At 43.7% G+C, this 22084-nt stretch overlaps 1 protein-coding gene across 1 annotated transcript; it reads right to left on the reverse strand.

Moving 5' to 3' along the window:
• Positions 1 to 3157: 3157 nt before the first annotated feature.
• On the reverse strand, positions 3158 to 10629 carry LOC106606687 (E3 SUMO-protein ligase CBX4). Its single transcript, XM_014203037.3, has 5 exons — positions 10274 to 10629; positions 10131 to 10174; positions 9334 to 9399; positions 6683 to 6749; positions 3158 to 5057 (listed from the first exon to the last, which is right to left on the reverse strand). The coding sequence occupies exons 1-5, from the start codon at positions 10340 to 10342 to the stop codon at positions 3612 to 3614; spliced, it is 1692 nt and encodes a 563-aa protein (XP_014058512.2). The 5' UTR covers positions 10343 to 10629; the 3' UTR covers positions 3158 to 3611.
• Between the last annotated feature and the right edge of the window lie 11455 nt (positions 10630 to 22084).

Consider the following 22084-nt stretch of genomic DNA (forward strand, 5'->3'; position numbering starts at 1 on the left):
CATTGCGAAGCGCGCCCGCCTGTAAACTCGAAGTTCCAGGAAGCAATACATTGACACATTTTGCGCCAAAATTCCAGGTATGTGCGCTTTTTTGCAACTGCATTCGCGCCATCATTTGAGTTGTCAATAAATTCCGCTTTGGGAGTTACTGTAGGCTACCATGCACATCTGAACAGAGTTAAGCCTACAACTCAAATGGTCTTTAGGCATTTGAATGTGGAAACCCTAGATACAGTTCACAAATCTATAACTCCCAGAGCACGTCTCCCACCAAAAGATAAGGTAACCTGACACATTTCACGGCCTAATTCTGAATGGATCGACTGCATGCTCATTAGACGAGTCTATTGGATAGGCCAAGGTTATGCGTGTGTGGGGAAAAGAACAACCGAAGACGAAGCCTACCACCCCGTGACAGAACTTACCTGAAGGACAAATCTTGCTCAGGACAAGACACATTGCTGAAACGACACGTGAGTTTGACAAAGCCTCAGTTGTGCTGTTACAAAATGGAGTGAGTCAATGGTAGCCTACATCAAACAGCCTACAAATGTGATACTTGAGACTTGGTTGACAGAAGTGAAAGCCTAATAGAGGTCTTCCCATTCCACAAAGCCTTTCACATTGTGATACAAGAGGTATCACAATGTGATATTGCATAAGACCCCCCCCCCCCCCCCCCCCCCCCCACTATGTGGTGGTTCTGATTACATTCCTGCCAAGGGTCAAGCTGTCTTGCTCCAACAGAAAAATAACCCATCAGTAAAGTAGTAATAACACAAGTGGCCAGTATAGTTATTTAACAGTTATTTAAGACAGAAGACCCTTTGTTCTGGATTGTATATGTGCTTAAGCAACTTCATATGTGCTTCCATTCAGAGGTCACATTATTACCAACATTCATGTTTTTTAAAGGAAAGTTAGCCTTTTTTGTCAAGTAAAAACAAAAAACGTGGTCGGTAGCCAAGGCCTAAATATTAACTTTAGTGTCAAAATAAAGAACATCACATGGCATATAAGTAGAATGAAGTGAATAATTATTTGTAAAAATATATATAACATTTTTGGGGGTAGTTGAAGGCAATTATAATGCCTGTTACAATATGCCAGTCTACAAATAAAGGATTTTTTCCCATACTGACTGAAACAATACTTCAATTCATTAGCCTTAAGCACTTAATGTCATTCACAGCATGTCCCCATAGCAGGCCAAAGTCAGACAATGTCAGAAAAAGGTCAGTTCTCTTGCTTTATTGTAAAACATACCATAGCTGTGCCAACAGTACTAATTCCAGCCCCTCCCCATCGGAACACACCTTAAAACAATAATTTTGCCTTTGAACCACCAAGGGCAGGGAAATGTACCCTGGCTCCAACAAATCAATGGTAACCAAAAGGATTCAAAAAGTTACAAAGTTGTGCTAAATGTTGTACCGACAGGTATAAGATGTTCCACCTCTAATGCAGAGGGCATCTAAGTGAGCTTAGTTTTGGACAGCAAAATAATAATGATAATAAATAATATCTATTTAATCATTATCATCATAACAATCATATGTAAATCCATAATCCGTCGTTTTCTTTCTTGCTTTGCATTCAGTGTGCATCGAAGGCAATTTAGACTGTAATGTAGGTTACATCCAACAAGGTTTCAACGACAGAAGAAAGTACTCTAACATACACTTTAGCAGCAATATCAAAAGAGCTTGTTCTCATTGGATCATGTGTGTTAGGATCAAAATATCAGCCTCTAAACATAAGCGACTCACAATTAGCTTTTATATTTTGCACAGAGATGGGTGTTAGGAAACACTGAAAATACACATCTATGACTAGTAACCCAGGTAGCTTCGATAAGCTAAAGACAGAGAAGTTATACATGTCAATCTATCAGGCCTTTGTAAAGCAAGCGTCAATCGCAAGTTAAGATGAATGCCCCTACTGTATGTGTGAAATGCAGAGGAGGCTGGTGGGAGGAGCTATAGGAGGACAAAGTCATTGTAATGGATGGGATGGGATAAATGGATATGTTTGACTCCAATCCATTTATTCCACTCCAGCCATTACGATAAGCCTTTCCTACCAGCCTCCTCTGGAGAAAAATGTCACCCTGTCATAAGGTCAACTTAAATGCAAAAATAGTCCTACATAGACCTGCCACAAATAGTTCTGCATAGACCTGCCACAAATAGTCCTACATAGACCTGCTGTATGGGCTTAGTAGACCATCTGTGGGGTCTTCACCAATGCAATACATCAACCTAATTAGGGTCACAAGTCAATAAAACTGGTCTTCATTACTCACCCCTGAGAGCTAATTTCTTAAATGGTTTGCCTGCCTGCCACTGTGCAATTCAATAGTGCAAGTTATAATATACACTTTGTTTTCTCAAAAGGAAAACATGCAATGTAGCAGCTCATGGCTAAGATTGACAGGGTTTGCTGAAACCGGTGTTCAGTTAGTTGAAATATATGTGTGTAACTCTAGTTTTCAAATGAGAGCCTTGGAGGATTTGTCAGAAGTTCGCTTCAATCTCATATCAGAGTATACCCCTTGGTGAAACTGGGTCTGTATGATGTCTCTGTGGGTGCCTGGCACACCCAACATTCATATTTGCATTTCTTCTTCCATTCATTTCTCCTGCACTCACAAACAATAACAAAACTCACCAACGTGAAATATGACACAGTAGCCTCAGACTGAGCACACCTGGCTGGAGTAGATTGTAAAGCAATGGAAATAAGTATAAATCATATGGAGAATACATATACAGTACATAGTACAAATTAAAATACACACATAGGTGAATGCAATGAAGTGCTTTTAAACGGATCTTTCATCACCATAGTTACTCAACATCATCTAATTATGGACCAAAATAACCGCCATTATTAAGTAGAACATACTGTATGTATAAAACGGCATACATCTCAGGCTAAACTCTTAGAAAAAAAGGTGCTATCTAGAACCTAAAAGGGTTATTCGGCTGTCTACATAGGAGAAAGTAATCCTTCTAACCCCCCCTTTAAAAGATTTAGATGCACTATTGTAAAGTGGTTGTTCCACTGGATATTATAGGTGAATGCACCAATTTGTAAGTCGCTCTGGATAAGAGCGTCTGCTAAATGACTAAAATGTAAAATGTAAAATGAGAACCCTTTGTAGAACTCTTTTCGTTACTAGGTAGAACCCTTTTGGTTCCAGGTAGAACCCTTTCCACAGAGGGTTCTAGATGGAACACAAAAGGATTCTCATATGGGGACAGCCAAAGAACCCTTTTGGAACCCTTTTTTCTAAGATTGTATATGTTTGGTATATACCATCAAGCCACAACAGCAAAAGCTATTCTATATGACTTGATATTTCATAATGGACATTTCACTAGTAATTAACATCCACCTGAATGCAGTCACTGAAATCCATGAGGGCACTTTCTTGGCTTCCACATTACCAAAGAGTTGAAGTATAAAACATCATAAGAAATGTATTGATTTTGAATTATAAATTATAAATCTCCATATGTACAAATCTTCACATTTCTTTTTACATATACACATATTGATAAGGCCGTCAAATCAGTAGTCCTCAGTTTCGATTGGTCCAGGGACTGTTAAACAGAAACGTATTCCTTAAAAGTGACCGTGAGACAGTTCGTGGTGATGTCAGTGATGACAATGTTGCCCATAAAAGGAGAGAACTTTAAGACAGGCTCTTCTTCAGCCTCCTCTGTTGTTGTTGTTGTTGTTGCTGTTGTTGTTATCGTTGTTGTTGTCTCTGACTCCTGTACCACTGCAGTTGGATCCTTAGGCTCCGGTTCTGGCTCTGGCACTGGCTCAGGTTCAGGTTGCTTTCTGGTTCTAGAACAGCTAAGATCCATAGGTTCTTCCTGACTGGTGCTGGCGTCCGTAACCTCATACCCATACCCGCTATTGCTGCTCCGGCGGGGGACAATGAGGTGGAGGTCCATGGGTTTGTCCTGGGGCGGAGTGGGCACAGCACTGGGGACACTGATGCTCCTGGAGCTCAGAAACCTTTTACACGCGCCCCTGTCCTCCTCGGGGTGGGAGAGCTTGCGTTTGCGGTCGTTATTTGTGGTGGGGAGTGTCTGGATCTGGTCCATAGGGCTAGGGGTGGGGAGGCTAGTATCCATCGCCCAGGGGGAAGGGGTTGGGTTGGTGGTTAGCTGTAGGGGGTGATCATCCGGTAAGTCCGCCTGGCCCCTCGCAACCTCTGTGTTGTATTCCTCAGCCGTGCTGGGCGATGGTTTCGAGAAATGTCTGTCTTCTGGAGAGCGTTTCTTGGGATGCTCAGCGGCCGGAGGGGAACTGGCATTACAGATCTCTTTAGCGACATTGGTGGTCCCCTGTACCTTGGTCATGTCTGACTGCTCGGCGTGTTGAGGTTTCTCTTCTCCAGTCAAGTCTGAAGAGTGTTTACCCTTGGCCGCCCCAGCCTTGTTGCCGTCCATGTACTTGCTCATGACGATGACAATGCGTCCATTCTTGTTCTTGTTCTTGATGATCTTCATCTTGCTGCTAATGGCGCTGGGTAGGGCTGCCTCCTTTGGGCTGGGCTTCAGGGCGCATTCACTCTCAGCCTCGTTGACACGCACCTCTGCTTTCTTCATCTCCACCACCGTCACGTCTTTGACTTTGCTCAGGCAGCCCGTGTTTTTGTCACGAACCCATTTCTGCTGCAGTGCCGGCGGCAGGTTCCACCCAGGGTTGGGATTGGTGGGCGGACTGGGTTCCTGACCTTTGACCACGTCTTTGGGCCTGGCGGACTGGGTGTTGTACATATTGGGGTCAGGCTGGTAGTGGTGGTGTTTCTTGCTGTTGAGCTGATAGAATAACTTCTTCTTCCCGTTGCCTAGCTGGTCCGCTGAGACTTCCTGTTTGCTGGGCTGGTACTGGTGGTGTTTCTTGCTGTTCAGCTGGTACTGTTGGGGCTGGGAGCGGTGCATCTGGATCGGGTCTGACCTGAGGTGGTTCTCGGCCTCCGGAGACGTCTCCTCGAATCCAGCAGGGATGCTGGATCTCCGTGCAAACGAGGGAAGCTGAAAAAGTCGGAAGACAATGGAAGGTTATTATTCTGGAAAAATGAAAGCACTCTTTTCATCTTTTATTGTTCGGGTTTAACTGACAAGGGAAATATAAAAGGCAAAAGATAACCAACAGAAATCTATCCTAAGTCTACATTTATGCTATGTTGCTTCTCATAACTAGTCCTTAGCCGTAGCCAGCAATCCAATCCAATTCAATAAGACATTATCAATCCCCTCAAGGGTAATTCAAAGACATTGTCGGAGAACAAGAATACAATATCATTGCATAAATTATCCACATACTGTAAGCCTAAATGCAACACACAGGCCTTGGCTAATGGCTACATTTGTACATTGGGATTCAGATGTTATCGGAACATTACATTCCAGTTCTTGGCTAACCTGGTATAAAGGTCACAGACAACCGATCTATAACTTTGTGTGAGGAGAGCATCCAGTCAGGGCTCTCCTCCTGGGATTCCTTCCTCCATCTTCTCAGATCCCTCCACCCTCTTTCCCTCTCCACTTCCCATGCATGACCTACCCCCCAGGCCACGAGAATGCTATTTCAGAAAGGGGAGGAAGACGCTATGTCTGTGACCTCAGGGTCACTTAGGTGCCACTAGACATGTCACGCTTGATCCTTGATGTCAAACCACGTGTGGTTGTAGCAATGTGGTGTGTCTCTTACTTTTCTCTCACTTTGAACAGACATTTTTGAGGATTGTCTATCCTTGCATCCATATCTATGAACTTGAGAGTGGTTACATTTCTCCAGCCTTCTCCTTCAGCTTTGTAGCAAACTAAGTGGCAGGGCTGCCATTTTGTTGTTTTTCAAATGAAGTGGGTCTTTCAGGGCTTGACTACTCGTAGTAATAAACACAGTGGCACTAGTGGTTAGAGCGTTGGACTATTAACCGAAAGGTTGCAAGATCGAATCCCCGAGCTGACAAGGTACAAATCTGTCGTTCTGCCCCTGAACAAGGCAGTTAACCTGCTGTTCCTAGGCCGTCATTGAAAATAAGAATTTGTTCTTAACTGACTTGCCTAGTTAAACTTACAAAATCCGCAACCTCAGGGAACTGTGTTCTGTTATTCTTTCACTTCTGCTTTGAATAATTCTACATTTTAGAGCTAACAAATTGCACGCGTGAAAATGGAATGGCATACCAAATTTCCCATAGGCAACATGGTTATTCATTTGGGGAAGAGAAAATAACACTTGTAAAATCTTAAAAGGGAAACAGCCATTTGCACATGTGGCTATTAGCATAAAATAAAATGAATGTGCTCAAGCAATACTTCCAGAGCCTGAGGCAACAAACTGGGTTTCATGATGAGTGTGTAGGCCAGACCAGCTGGAGGAACCCATATCTCTCTCTCTCTCCTAATGCAAATCCACTCAAAATAACCACAGATATAATGACAGGGATCTCCAAAACACCTGACACTGGTGTGTTACAAGAACTTCTGTTCTCTCTCTCTCTCTCTCTCTCGCCTCTCTCTCTCTCTCTCTCTCTCTCTCGCTCTCTGCTGTTCAGTGGAATGGCTGACTGAAAATCCTGTTATTTTTAAACAAATGGAACTATTAAACATAAAAACAATATGGACAATAAGGTGGGGATGATGATCGTTACCTGGACTAAGAGATGTTTTGGTTTTGGTCCACGTTTACGATATCCCATCAACTGTTCCTGTCTCTCTCTGTAAAAGATGATGAAAAACATATATTTACCACGAGGGTGGAGGTTGGCAGGAAACATCATCTTGTGTCATCAAAGAATGTTTGACGTATTGACATACTGGTAGCTTTACAACATATTAATGAACTGTACATATTGACAGATGTGCACAAACAAAACAAAGTTTGCAAATATATCCCTCTATTGATCTTATTAATAATTCCGTAGCATCTCTAGACAAATGTCTTTTTAAAATAATCTCTTCAAGGTCGAAAGTGGAATTTTGATTTTGAACGCTAATGAAGACCCGAGTGTGACCTGCTGCAAAGCATTCTGGTCTGTCTGTATTTGCATAACTCTCTCCATAGTAATATGCCCATCATTCCATATTCTCATTATAATGAAGGAATTCAATTAGTTCTACAGCAGGGGGATAATCTCCCCCTCTCTCTTCCACATCCTCTCCCACCGCCAGTCCTTACACCTCCCTATGGTTCTGTCACAGTCAAATCCTAATTAGGGTCACATGGTGTGTATGAAATTGAATAAATACAAGGTTGAAGTAGGGTTTACTGAAAATGAAATAACTGCAACACAACAGCATCTACACTGCATAAAGATTAGGTGAACACAATGGTCTATTATTAACTATGCACATTTGAATATATTGGGTTATATTCCCGAGTAAATTACACTCACCGAATAAATGAATTAATAACTAGATTCCAGAGAACTATAGCCTACCAAGAACAACATTATATTTGTTTGGGTTTACAAAACTCTCCCCACAAAAAGAAGAGAGAGAGCAGTGCAGGACGTTATGATTCTGTTGTGATCATATGCACAGTCATGTCCATATGAAATAATTGCTCCCTGGTTGAGGCCTGAAGTCATAACATGCTCGTAAATATAACCCACTAGCCCAATGGCAGCTGGACTCGACGCACCCGCACCGCTGTGCATTAGCGCATGTGGCTAACACACAGCATTAATGTAGTAGACATACTATGCTACGGTATGAATGTTTAAGCAAAACACTGAGCAAACCCGTGATGACACGGCCAGTCCCCGTGAACTTTCTGCATCATAAAGCAATAACGTGGTGTGATTTTACACCGGAGACGTCGAGCGGGGTAATCTCCCTTTATAGAAGATTTGGAAATTACAACCTCCCATGTCGATTCCCCTCCCCCATCCCCCGGGACCGGAGCAGAGCGAGCCGAACACACAGGCCTGCTCCTTCCCTCCTCCCCACACAGCGCAGAGGCAGCGCTCTGAGACCGACCGTCCAGCCCAGACACAGACAAGACCGCCGGGGGACTGGAGAATATGAGGTCGCCAACTGGAAATGCCGGAGAGCAGTGGATGTCAATTACGGTTTCCATAAATGTGATACCCATCCCCCGTCCTTTAGGCCTTCAGCCTTCTATGCATCTCCCTGTCTCCATATCGACGTGAAACACGGAGTGGTGGTGGTGGCCTATGGGGCGGGTAGCCTAGGTTATCCCGTGGGTGAGAGAGAGACCAGCCGCCTGCACCACGCAATGCTGTTGTGATACATTGTTGGAGTGAAATGACTGCGACATATGTGGGGATTAACGCAATCGAGTATGGATGACATTGCATGTGATGTAGGCTATTTGTGAATTTGCGGCGCAAAATTGTTTAAGCCCTATAAACTTTCGCACAGACATAATACTTTTATGCAGCCTTGCTTATAATCAACTCTTAGATATACTCCAAAGGTTTTAGCTAATACAAAGATTATTCCGATCAATAGTTATGAAATAAAATGTGGTTTAAAATATCCCATTGCGTTTGAATGTAGCCAAACGATAGGCCCAAACATTTGTCGCCTGAATCTTAAAGCTAATTGTTGAAATCAGCCCATGTTTCGGACTACACAAGAGTGGTTTTGTCATTATAAAGACATTCACAATGACATATTCATGAATTGACTCACAGAGACCAGACTATCAAAATAGTATTAGGTCTATATGCGCAAATTCGTCGTTTATTCACAATAGCATCCCATCGCCGTTATTTCCTGCACCTGCAAGACTGGCTCACTTTTGAAAGCAGCCCGAGTCTTCGATTGTAATAGGCTACACAATAGGGCCGTAAGCGGGTAAATTAGGCCTATAGGAAGATTGCTAATGAAGGATATTGACTTCATACATATATTTACATAGTTTATTGATGGACAACCTCACACCGAATGTCTAATTACAACAACTTCCTCCGTTTATTTCCCTCCGTTTATTTGATTTTGTAGCAGTTCTTTGCATAGGACTAGCCTACATGAACTGCCATGCCGCGGAGCATGGACTCATTGAGACCCAGACCTTGACAACAACCCATGGGATAGTCTAGGCTATTAAAATGCAGAATGCAGAATTTAATACTAAAACCATGCACACGTGCGCGTATATAATCAATCCATAAGCGTGTCTTTGGAGTTCTCCCAACATTCAAACACATCCCCCCATGGGAGGCTGTGTGGTGTATGAATAACAGGCGCTGCTACCCACCGCCCCCCTCCTCTCGTGACCATATAAGGTCATGACTCAACTCGAGGCTGCGAGGCCAGATCCAAAGTCTCTCACCTGTTTTGGAACGCCACGAGAAGGCGCGGGTCAAGGATGTTTTCCTCGGGTTCCCATGTGTTGTATCTGTAGAAAGAACAGAAACAAATATGTAATTCATGTTGAGAGAAACAACATAGGCTATTCCCTTTTACAATATAGAGGCTAAGGTTGTCTCTCAATATATTATGGGTTACGAATTACATACTGTTCTTGACTCTAGCCTACAACGTCGTTACAGTAGTCTTCATGCGTAAAGTAGCCTATACACCAGCATGTTCAAAAAATGTGTTATAGCCTACTAATGGGTTCATCTCTTGGATGATTCACTATGTCTGGCAAGGGAAGCCAATTCCAAAACAAATGCGGATCATGCCTGCCATAGCAAATACCCCTGGGTATGTCTCAAGTCGGCTACGCGAGAGAGAGCAGTACACAATTCAAAAAACAGGGTAGGGTCCCTGCTCTATCCAAACGCAAACGGTATAAAACCAATAATCTTTGCACTGTGCACCGAGTTACTGTCGGCCATTTTAACACCACTGTCTCGTAAATTCGCTGGCAGTGCAGAAATAATTAAAACGGGATTACATGGCTGTGCCTACCCCCTTCCCTCGCATAAATTAGTGAAGGCATCCGTATCGCTCTCCCTCTCTCTTTCTTGCTCCCCCATCTCTCTTTGGCTCGCGCGCGCCTTTCGAGCGAGGATTTTTTGGTTGAAAAACAAAATCGGTTGCTGCCTGCAAAATCCACGTATGGGTACTATCGTGTGTCCGAGCATTTAACATCATATGCGCAATACAATGTTTCACACTTACTTGGGAGACCACCCTCTCCACTTTACCAGGTATTCTATTTTGCCCTGTAGGAGAAGGGAGAAAGAGAGAGATTTGGTGAGAAAACCGATAACATTCGAATTGAGCTCAACGCTATTGAAATGTGCATTGGTGAGAAGTTTTACCTTCCGAATGCGCTTCTTTTCGATACCCTCCACCGCAAAGACGTGCTCTCCCGCGGCAGGTAGCTCCATTCTGTCTTGAATCCGTTTGAAGCGAACGAACGTTGAAATACGTTGATGCCTTCGTTCACTCCTTTGGTAGTTTTCCAGTTATAAGAAACCAAACTGTAATCCCTCCACCACTCCTCTCTCTAGCTCCTTCTCGCTCTCTCTGTCGCTCTCTTGCCCTCTCTCTCTCTCTCTCTCTCTCTCTCTCTCTCTCTCTCTCTCTCTTTCTCTCTCTCTCACACACACACACACTCTCTCGCTGGGTCCTGGCTCGAAGGCAGTAAGCAGAAAGATATCCACAGTCCACACTAGTGGGGCTGCAAGAACACTTCATGCAATAGCCAGGCACATGACGTCAGAGCGAAGAGGGGGAGGTGAAAGGCAGAGGTTTGTACCCGCTCCGTGTGTGTGGAGCGGAGTTGGGCTGCAAGAGACAGGCAGCTATGGAAATTATAATCCATTACTGTATAATTTACATCCACGAGCAAACCATACCTTTGTTGACTAAATATGTATCCTAAACCAGGTTCATTCGATCAGCACAATATGTATGTTGAATTACAATCTTCCGATGCATTCAGAAAAATAAAATACAAAAATGTAGTTTGAAAACATGTTTCATGTTTAGGACTTTTCAGAGGTGTATAACAACATGGTATTGATGCTTTATAGTCTATTTTCCCAAAAAATTATACTTGGCAAGTTGTATCACCAACTTGCTGGGAATAGAATGGAATAGAACAGAATAGAATATAAGGCGCAGGTGCAAAGTCTTCTCCGAATGTTGAGCACATACGAGCCTGTCGATACGATGATCGTGTCTGTAAATGTAATAGTTACATTATGCAATGGTTTCAAGAATAGCTAATCAAAATACGTTATGAAAGAGTTTTCATAATGAAGCCTAAGAGCCGAAATTGGTCAGTGGGACAGCACGTGTCAACCTTCAGATGAATATAAACGTGTTGTTGTGGATGCTGAAAATGTTAATAATAACTTTACATTATTCAAAGGGAAATGGTGTCATATTTTAAGGTTTCCTAAAGGAATGGGCACAATTCAATGAAGAGGGGCATTTAGTGGGCATTGGTTTAATGCGACCCCAGTAGGCTAGGCTATGCGTCGTGTTCTTCAACGACGACCATAAGCTGCCTATTGACTTTACCTTTTGACTTTCATGATCATACTCAATGCATTAGCCTGCTTGAATTCTTTTAAAATGTGGAGAGCCTATCGGTTATGAGGTTACCAAATATCTAGGTCATGCACTAGGCTACTCTACACCGAAACCAGTTTCGTATGCTCCGGTCGTTCACAAATGCCATTTAAACATTGATAGACATCAGACGGCTGCTGTAATCCATATTTTGCATAACTTTAGGCTTATATTAGCCATATATAGCTAAATGTGCTCTCTAAAATGTAATTCAATAATATTTCAATAGGCTATTAAAATGCATGTGCAGAAAGATACGAGCTATAGTAAAGCAACTTCATATGCTACCCTGCTGTTTCGGGTACTACTTCATTTAATAGTTGTGCCATTAATATTTAGGCTACTCGTTTGTAGGAAATGAATGATTGATTAAACGACCGATAACACCATTGCGCATTTGGTGTATATGCCGCAATGGTGACACATTTTGATCAGGTCTACCTCGAAACGATTAGACGAGGGGTAAGTCGAGAAGTCATCACCAAAATGCCAAGTATTCTAGCTGATACATAAAGCGTTTCCCTCTCAACTATAATTCAGCACCACAAGGGTTAATGCACGATCTTCCATAGAGCGGTAACCGCCAGCCTATTGCAACCAGGCACGATACAGCGCTGCCCTTCCTTATAAGGTAATGGATAGAAACGAGCGTAATATCACACCGTGTAATAATTAAAAGCCATATTTCACACTCAAAATACATACTGGGCGACGTCCTGATACCACATGCCGTAAAAGCGCTCGTGAAAACGACGGATTTCGATCATATTCACGGTTTTCATTTGCCCTTCAACTGCGGTCAGAGAGCGAATACGCCCTGCTCCCTTAGCAACAGCATTCGGAGCGAAATACAATTTAACTGGGACTATAGAGCCAATACAGCCCGTAATTAAATGTCATAGGTAGAGCTCACGTTTTTCTATCGTTTGCGAATTTCCTGTCTTATTAGTTAAGCGTTTTAGAAACGAAATGCATGGCTGAAGGCAACATGAAGCCGTGGAGTGAAGACGATATCTATAATTTAGAGGTGCTATTTTCAATAGCTGTTAAATTGTATATAGTAGTAGGCTACATGCATTCATTCCCCTTCCATGAAGTCATATTAGTAAGGATGATTTTATGACACATTGAAGGGATCATTCATTCTTCATTGGCTGCTCCTGACGCAGGCATTCTGTAATGCTGCTGCCGACTTTTTCCTGATAAGAGTTTGATGGAATGTCGCAAGTGCATTTTTGTGTTGTCTCTCACGTCGATACAAACATCCAACTCAGCACAACCACATAATATGTCTCCACACTAACCTTGTATAATCACCACTGAACAGAAACGAACGACTCTACTAATGTAGGCGTAGAAACGCATTGCACATAATACATTGTTGTTTAAGAAGGTATTTGTCTGTTTGAACTACGTAATAGGGTTTTATCTTATTGTTTTGTTTCAGCATTTAGTTTTCAAGTAAAACAAATGTCGCCCCATTTAATAAACCCTATTCCAGACCCACAAACTACTGTAGGCTGTGAGAATTCAGGTATAGGCTAAATCAACCAACCTGCCAACCCAGCGAGAATTGGTAATCATTTGGGTGTGGTTGCACATTTGCAAGTAGACTGTTTTAATACATTTTCTCACACCTTGATTACTTGAAACGTTTCCCGCCGTGTAAGCCTATGGCCAATGTTGTTCTCGACCCATATGCCCATGATATCCGCCTCTGAACACACAGGTGCACAAACTCACTGGTTTGGCTCCAGGCTCTGATGCATCTCTAGTCAATAGCTGTGCCAATAGTTTTAGGTAAAGGTAATCAACTTCGATTGTTCATTCCGACTAATAAAGGATTAGGACGCCTAAATACAACCGTTTCTAATTCATACTGTTGGATGTGTATTGAAGATAGTAGGTCTTCCATTCCAACAGTGTTTCTATAGCACCACATTGTTTATTTTATAGAGAGCATTTATTTAGCCGTGTTGAATCCAAACATTGTCAAATAATTCATGGCCACATTTCGAGTTATGAAAGCAGCAATTGAACAAAACATTTACTTTAATTGATTGAAGTTTATTAACAGATAATTGCACTTTATAAAGCGGGAATAGGCCTATGCGTGAAACGGTAGGCATAATGTACCAATGCTGCTCGCAGTGTATCTCAAAGTTTCTCCATAACATACGTTCAAAGACTAAGTCTATATAAGTTGTGTCTATTTGTGACCGGATAAAGTATACCATCTTGTAAGAACCGTGGACGATTTTTACCCACAATTACTACTTTATCTTATTTACACCAACTTCTCAACTCTGGGAAACCAAATACATCGTTTTTGTAGTGTAAAGCAACTGTAAAATAGACACTACAGCCGAGCCAAAAAGACAGAAGAAAGGTTTTCAAATGAGAAATGGCATGGCACATGTTCTAAAAATGTAGAACATTTCTGCTACTGCTCAGCTATCAGATATGAAGGTCAAAATGCGTGGATTGCAACTCCTGTTGGAATGTCCATGACGGTGTTACAGTAAACGAATGTTAGATATGCATGCACATACATGGGCCTGGGTTAGAATGAGGAAGCTTTTTGTTCCGTCATACCATGGGTAGCTCATTTATCATAGAATGGATGGTGGAAGCACTGTGCCATTTAATACATGAAATAACTGATGGTTTACCACTGTTTATCAGACTGGGCTAAGCCTTTGGGCAGGACTGACATACTTTATAGAATACACAAATGCTGTAGTCTCATATGTTGTATTTCGTTATTACTTGTCTACATTTGTGCTGTCTGCAAATCTTCACTATACCTCAGATGGCAATTGAGGCCTGCAGATCTGCAGGAAGTGAGAGAGTAAAAGAGATTGAGAAAGAGGTGTGTGCATGTTTGTGTATGTGTGTGTGTGTGCCTGTGTGTGTGCCTGTGTGATTGTGTGTATATCTGTGTGTGTTCAGCAGGGCCCAGGGTCAGGCTAAACCGTGATCTCTACTCCCCTCACCGTGGGGAGTCATGAGGCGGTGAGGAGAGAGATGCTGGGTGAGATCCCAGACTATGACCTTTACACAGCCTCATCCCAGAGCCTCTCTCTCTCGCTCTGCTCACAGTCTCTCTCTCACAGCCTGCCTGTATAATCATCCAACCCACAAAATGGTGTCTGCTTAGAGAGGGCTTGGCACTTGTAGTGCCCAGACTGTGCCAACTGGTGAAATGGAGAGAGCTGGGTGGCGGGCCAAAGTGGGGCAGAAGAGGGAGAGAATAAAAGACAAAGAGGAGAGAGTGAAGAGGGCAAAGAGAGGGAGAGGAAATGTCAAAAAGAGAAGGAGAAGAGGATTAGAAAGGGAGGGATGGGAGGAGGGAAAGAGGAGAGAAAAAGAGAGATATGAGAGAGAGAGAGAGAGAGAGAGAGAGAGAGAGAGAGAGAGGCAGCAGCACCAGCAGCAGTAACAGCACCAGCACCAGCAGCAGTAACAGCAGCAGTAACAGCAGCAGCACCAGCACCAGCAGCAGCACCAGCAGCAGGACCAAACGGATGCCTGCATTGCTCAGCCAAGCATCTGATTCATCTCTCACAGAAAGATGGAAGAAAAGAGGATTGGATGAGGGGACAGATTGGAGGGGTAGAGGGGTAGAAGGGGTTGGGGGGGTATTACAAAAATGTTAAGAGGGCCCTACAGCCATTCTCACAACGCTCAGTGGGCGGTCATTAAGCCCCCCTATCAAACAGGCTGATGTGGCAGGGAGAGGGGGAGACACACACAGAATTAGGAGGGGACATTTTCCCTCTATGAGAATGCAGTTTGAGATTCTTCAAGCTGTACACTGTATATCTGGCAACCTTGAAACACTTGGATTTTCGACAATGCGGTTTAGCTTATTCCAAGCCTTGTCGAATTAGCAACTCTATTATGGGGAAGGAAGTGATTTTGTTTGCACGCTTGGAAAAGAAGCTTAATCAATGCATTGTAATTACTACATTAATTTTGATCAATTCTGTCACAGTAGAATATGCCAAGTAAACATATGAATTCAATGGAAATGATATGATAACACAGCTGGTCATTTTAAATCCAGACTCCTAGCACTGAGGTTTTAATGTAGCTATCTCCCTTCATCTTGGTTTGTTTTTGACATATGTTCAATTATGATAATGGTAACAAATGAAAACCATTAGTATCCAATTAATAATGGCGCACTGCAGATTTTAAAGGCCCAGTGTAGTCGAAAACGTGAAATGCCTGTGTTTTATATATATTTCCACACTATGAGGTTGGAATGATACTGTGCAATTGTGAAAATGATGATAATGTCCTTTTAGTGTAAGAGCTGTTTGTAAAGACCACCTGAAATTTCTGCTTGTTTTGGTGGGATGGAGTTACAGATGATGCACGGTAAATTAGTTAATAGACAAATAGAGAAAGAGAGTTCCAAACTTCTCTCCCAATAACAGTTCATTTTCAGTTTCCCCCTCCCCACTTAGAACACTCCCGGATAGTCCAAGCCAAATTCTTGCTTGAGAAATTGCTCTTTGCTAAGAAGCTATTTTTCTTTCTTTTTGACCATTTTAATTGAAAACAATCACGGGAAGGAACTTAATTATTACCCAGAAATGATTTGATATTGTGATAAAAATGGCTACATTCGACCTTTAATGCGGCCTACAGCCTCTGCATCAGGTTGTATGGGCTGTGTGTATTAATGCGGGAGGGAAGTGGAAATTCCTCCTCCAGTGTCTTTGTCAGGCCCATTGTTGTCGTGTGGGGCTGGTCCATGGAGAGGAGCTCTCTGTGAGGGTGGGCTGCCTCACTTTCCTCCCTGCCTGCCTGTCGTCGTGTGGGGCTTGCTCAGTCACCTCCCCCCTCCACCCCTAACCCTCCACCCCTCCTGCGACCCCCCTCTACTCCCATACCCAGGAGCCTGAGCAAGGGGTGTGTGGGTGGGAGTGAGGGAGAGCGGGGAGGGGGGCTGATAGAGAGCACCATGCTCCCTGGGGATGGGGGGTCTAGTAGGGTGTGTGTGGTGGAATCCGCTGCAGCAGACCTGTCAATAGTGTATCGAGCCACGGCGCTATGCTGAGCTGGGATGCAGTCTATGTACAGTCTTTGGATTCTACAGGGCTGTAGTATACAGCCGAGGCTGAGCAGGCATAACACACAAATACAGAAGGAATAGATACAGACTACTGCCCTCAATGATACCTATGTAGCAAATGCAGTTTCCCACGCCAGCTGTGAGACAATGTGTTTTCATGTTTGATCGTTAAGATGTGGTTTCATCTTTATGAACTACAGCCCACTGTCTCTTTGTTCTTGTAACTTGGAGTGGGTCCATTCATTAGTGTCTCAGTCTGACATCCCATAACCGGAGCTCTTTCTTCAGATTCACTTCCTCTTCCTGGCTCCTGTTATGTTAATGATGAGTGGCATAGCTAGGCCTGTCGTCTTTGGCTGAGTGCTTATAATCCTTGTTGTCTTCCCCCTCCGTCTCTTGGGACGGCTTATTTGCTTGTTTTAATTGCATTTTAATTTACAATAGCCTGGAAAGGCTGTGACGAGAAGCTCTCTCTCTCTGTCTCTCATATTCTAAGAGACCTCTAACATACAACAATAGCAATGTCAAGCGCAGCCCACATCGCGTCTCCAAGTCAACACAACAAACAGCAGGTATATATCACAACCTGGTTTACTCTATAGTGTATATGAGAGGTCAGCGGCGGTTCAAAAACAATCAACTGTCTGGCCATATAGAATTGACAGCGAGAGCGGCTGGATGTTAGAAGTGGATGATGTAGAAAGATCAGGTCTAATAAGAGGAAGGGTGGAGGGGAGAGGAGGCAGACAGACAGTTTAATGTGCTGGCCTATCTATATGGAAATTCACTCACTCTGGCTCCTGCCATGCTGATTCTTTTTTTATTTCATACTTGATTTTGATTGGCTTCTGGGAAAGCAAAGAGGAGTTCAGAAGAATGGTCCAGAGATAAGACTGGCTTTCTTATTTGGGCAAAGAGCACAATGTGGATTAGAGATTTGTATTAAATCTAAAGAGACAGTAGGGCTGGGGTAGGACTGACGTTTTGTTTCAATCACTTAGACATTTGCAGTCCACTGCGTTTTGGGATTGGCACATAAGAAACAAAGGCATGGATGAATGGATTTGTTTTCTCTCTTTTTTCCCCCTCTCTCCCTCTCTCTCAGTATTCTCTCTTTTTCTTTCATTGTGGGACTCGTGTGTCAAAAATCATTAACATACAGTACGTATACTGTAAACATCCACGCACGCACGCACGCACGCACGCACGCACGCACGCACGCACGCACGCCCACACACACACACACACACACACACACACACACACACACACACACACACACACACACACACACACACACACACACACACACACACACACACACACACAATAACAAAATCCACAAGTGTACTTCCCACTTTCCTCCTCTCATGTTTACCTCCACCTGAGGCTGATGTCCTACGGCATTCCTCTCTCTCGCTCTCTTGCTCTCTCTCTCCGTCTCTCTCTCTCTCTCTCTGTGTTTGTGTATGTTGGTGTGCACTTGTGTGTGCATGTGTGTATGCTTTCATGCCTATGTGTGCACATCCATGTGTGTGTCTCAACCATTCATCAGCCTGACATACCTTGTAACATGCAGTAGAAAAAAGGAGAAATAAATCACTGTCATTTCCCACAGTGAAGTGTCACTCTCAGTCAATCTGTCCCCTCTTTCACCTAGCAGACCCTCCCAGTGGCATCCATATACCAGCTGACCAACAATACAGACCCTGCTTCATAATGTGCTTCCCAAGACAAAGAGACAACATACCACAGATACAGTGGAGGCTGGTGAGGGGAGGAGGACTCATAATAATGGCTGGAATGGAGTGAATGGAATGGTATCAAACACATCAAACACCTGGTTTCCATGTGGTGGTTACCATTCTATTGACTCCATTCCAGCCTTTATTATGAGCCCTCCTCCCCTCACCAGCCTCCACTACACAGATAGAAGAAAGCACTACACAGTAAGCAATGAAAAGCTGATACATTTGAAGCTGTAAAAGGTCTTATTCAGCAAAGTGTTTAATTGATAACGATGCTATGGGTGTTTTCATTCGAAATATATTTGAGAGCAGGAGAGAGGGTATTCACCAGGATAGGAGGATTGCATTGGTTATTTCAAGCCTCTCAAATGGTTTGCACCCCAAATGGCACCCTATTCCCTTTATACTGCACTACTTTGGACCAGGGCCCTGGTCAAATGTAGTGCACTATATAGGGGATATGGTGTAATTTGGGACTCATCCAAGGTCTCCAATATTGTTTCTATATGACATACTATATGTCTCATGTCTGTGTGATGGTTATTTAAAGGGAGCGGTATGGATTTTCTCCCCCATTCAACTTAATGGTAAATCAATAGCCTAGCTGGATAAAAGATGGGAGACGGAATTGAAGTGGAAACACAGAAACAATATGAATAAATATATATTTAAACTGCTGTTTTTAATCTAATGGGCTGGTTTATGTTTTTATTTTTCTTATACATTTACTGAGCACCAACGTCCTATCACTGTAAGTATGGTTGGTTGGGGCCTCCCGAGTGGCGTAGCAGTCTAAGGCCCTGCACCCGGGTTCGATCCCAGGCTGTGTCGCAGCCGGCCCGAGACCGGGGGACCCATGAAGTGGTGCCCATGAGGCGGCGCACAATTGGCCCAGCGTTGTCCGGGTTAGGGGAGGGTTTGGCCAGCCGGGATGTCCTTGTCCCGTCGTGCTGTAGTTACTCCTTGTGGCAGGCCAGACACATGCACGCTGACTTCGGCAAGCTTACTACCAGCTGTACGGTGTTTCCTCTGACACGTTGGTGTGGCTGGCTTTTGGGTTAAGCGAGCAATGTGTCAACAAGCAGTGTGGCTTGGCGGGGTCGTGTTTCAGAGGACGCATGGCACTCGACCTTCCCCTCTCCTGAGTCCGTACGGGAGTTGCAGCGATGGGACAAGACTGTAACTACCAATTGGATACCATGAAATTGGGGAGAGAAAGGGGTAAAAATAAATAAAAGTATCATTAGTTGGAGGTTTGAATATTGAAGGTTATTTTTGGCCAGAACATACAGAACGTTGTAGGGAGAAATGCAGTATAAAGCAGATACATTCTGTCCAGAACAGAGTGAAGTTTAAGTGTGTAGAGATGCGTTTCATGTTTTGTTTGGATTGGGAACGTGTACGTGTGTATGTTTGCGAATGTGTGTGTGTATGAGCATCAAATCATCAAATCAAATCAAATTTATTTATATAGCCCTTCGTACATCAGCTGATATCTCAAAGTGCTGTACAGAAACCCAGCCTAAAACCCCAAACAGAAAGCAATGCATGTGAAAGAAGCACGGTGGCTAGGAAAAACTCCCTAGAAAAAACTCCCTAGAAAGGCCAAAAACCTAGGAAAAAACCTAGAGAGGAACCAGGCTATGAGGGGTGGCCAGTCCTCTTCTGGCTGTGCAGGGTGGATATTATAACTGAACATGGTCAAGATGTTAAAATGTTCATAAATGACCAGCATGGTCAAATAATAATAATCATAGTGGTTGTCGAGGGTGCAACAAGCACGTCCGGTGAACAGGTCAGGGTTCCATAGCCGCAGGCAGAACAGTTGAAACTGGAGCAGCAGCACGGCCAGGTGGACTGGGGACAGTAAGGAGTCATCATACCAGGTAGTCCTGAGGCATGGTCCTAGGGCTCAGGTCCTCCGAGAGAAAGACAGAAAGAGAGAAAGAGAGAATTAGAGAGAGCATATTTAAATTCACACAGGACACCGGATAAGACAAGAGAAATACTCCAGATGTAACAGACTGACCCTAGCCCCCCGACACATAAACTACTGCAGCATAAATACTGGAGACTGAGACAGGAGGGATCAGAAGACACTGTGGCCCCATCCGATGATACCCCCGGACAGGGCCAAACAGGCAGGATATAACCCCACCCACTTTGCCAAAGCACAGCCCCCACACCACTGGAGGGATGTCTCCAACCACCAACTTACCGTCCAAAGACAAGGCCGAGTATAGCCCACAACAATCTCCGCTATGGCACAACCCAAGGGGGGCGCCAACCCAGACAGGAAGACCACGTCAGTGACTCAACCCACTCAAGTGACGCACCTCTCCCATGGACGGCATGGAAGAACACCAGTAAGCCAGTGACTCAGCCCCTGTAAAAGGGTTAGAGGCAGAGAATCCCAGTGGAAAGAGGGGAACCGGCAAGGCAGAGACAGCAAGGGCGGTTCGTTGCTCCAGCCTTTCCGTTCACCTTCACACTCCTGGGCCAGACTATACTTAATCATAGGACCTACTGAAGAGATATGTCTTCAGTAAAGACTTAAAGGTTGAGACCGAGTCTGCGTCTCTCACATTGGTAGGCAGACCATTCCATAAAAATTGAGCTCTATAGGAGAAAGCCCTACCTCCAGCCGTTTGCTTAGAAATTCTAGGGACAATTAGGAGGCCTGCGTCTTGTGACCGTAGCGTACGTGTAGGTATGTACGGCAGGACCAAATCGGAAAGATAGGTAGGAGCAAGCCCATGTAATGCTTTGTAGGTTAGCAGTAAAACCTTGAAATCAGCCCTTGCCTTAACAGGAAGCCAGTGTAGGGAGGCTAGCACTGGAGTAATATGATCAAATTTTTTGGTTCTAGTCAGGATTCTAGCAGCCGTATTTAGCACTAACTGAAGTTTGTTTAGTGCTTTATCCGGGTAGCCGGAAAGTAGAGCATTGCAGTAGTCCAGCCTAGAAGTAACAAAAGCATGGATTAATTTTTCTGCGTCATTTTTGGACAGAAAGTTTCTGATTTTTGCAATGTTACGTAGATGGAAAAAAGCTGTCCTTGAAACAGTCTTGATATGTTCTTCAAAAGAGAGATCAGGGTCCAGAGTAACGCCGAGGTCCTTCACAGTTTTATTTGAGACGACTGTACAACCATCCAGATTAATTGTCAGATTCAACAGAAGATCTCTTTGTTTCTTGGGACCTAGAACAAGCATCTCTGTTTTGTCCGAGTTTAAAAGTAGAAAGTTTGCAGCCATCCACTTCTTTATGTCTGAAACACAGGCTTCTAGCGAGGGCAATTTTGGGGCTTCACCATGTTTCATTGAAATGTACAGCTGTGTGTCGTCCGCATAGCAGTGAAATTTAACATTATGTTTTCGAATGACATCCCCAAGAGGTAAAATATATAGTGAAAACAATAGTGGTCCTAAAACGGAACCTTGAGGAACACCGAAATGTACAATTGATTTGTCAGAGGACAAACCATTCACAGAGACAAACTGATATCTTTCCGACAGATAAGATCTAAACCAGGCCAGAACTTGTCCATGTAGACCAATTTGGGTTTCCAATCTCTCCAAAAGAATGTGGTGATCGATGGTATCAAAAGCGGCACTAAGATCTAGGAGCACGAGGACAGATGCAGAGCCTCGGTCTGATGTCATTAAAAGGTCATTTACCACCTTCACAAGTGCAGTCTCAGTGCTATGATGGGG

Source organism: Salmo salar, chromosome 06 (genome assembly GCF_965601325.2).
Source record: "Salmo salar chromosome 06, fSalSal1, whole genome shotgun sequence".
Classification (NCBI taxonomy): domain Eukaryota; kingdom Metazoa; phylum Chordata; class Actinopteri; order Salmoniformes; family Salmonidae; genus Salmo; species Salmo salar.

Excerpts from the sequence above, each read along its gene's own strand:
- LOC106606687 (XM_014203037.3), bottom strand. The coding sequence starts at position 10,342 with ATGGAGCTACCTGCCGCGGGAGAGCACGTCTTTGCGGTGGAGGGTATC. Across the intron at positions 10,175-10,273 it reads AAAAGAAGCGCATTCGGAAG|GGCAAAATAGAATACCTGGT; the intron begins GTAAAACTTCTC and ends CTTCTCCTACAG. Across the intron at positions 5,058-6,682 it reads CAAAACATCTCTTAGTCCAG|CTTCCCTCGTTTGCACGGAG; the intron begins GTAACGATCATC and ends CGACTTTTTCAG.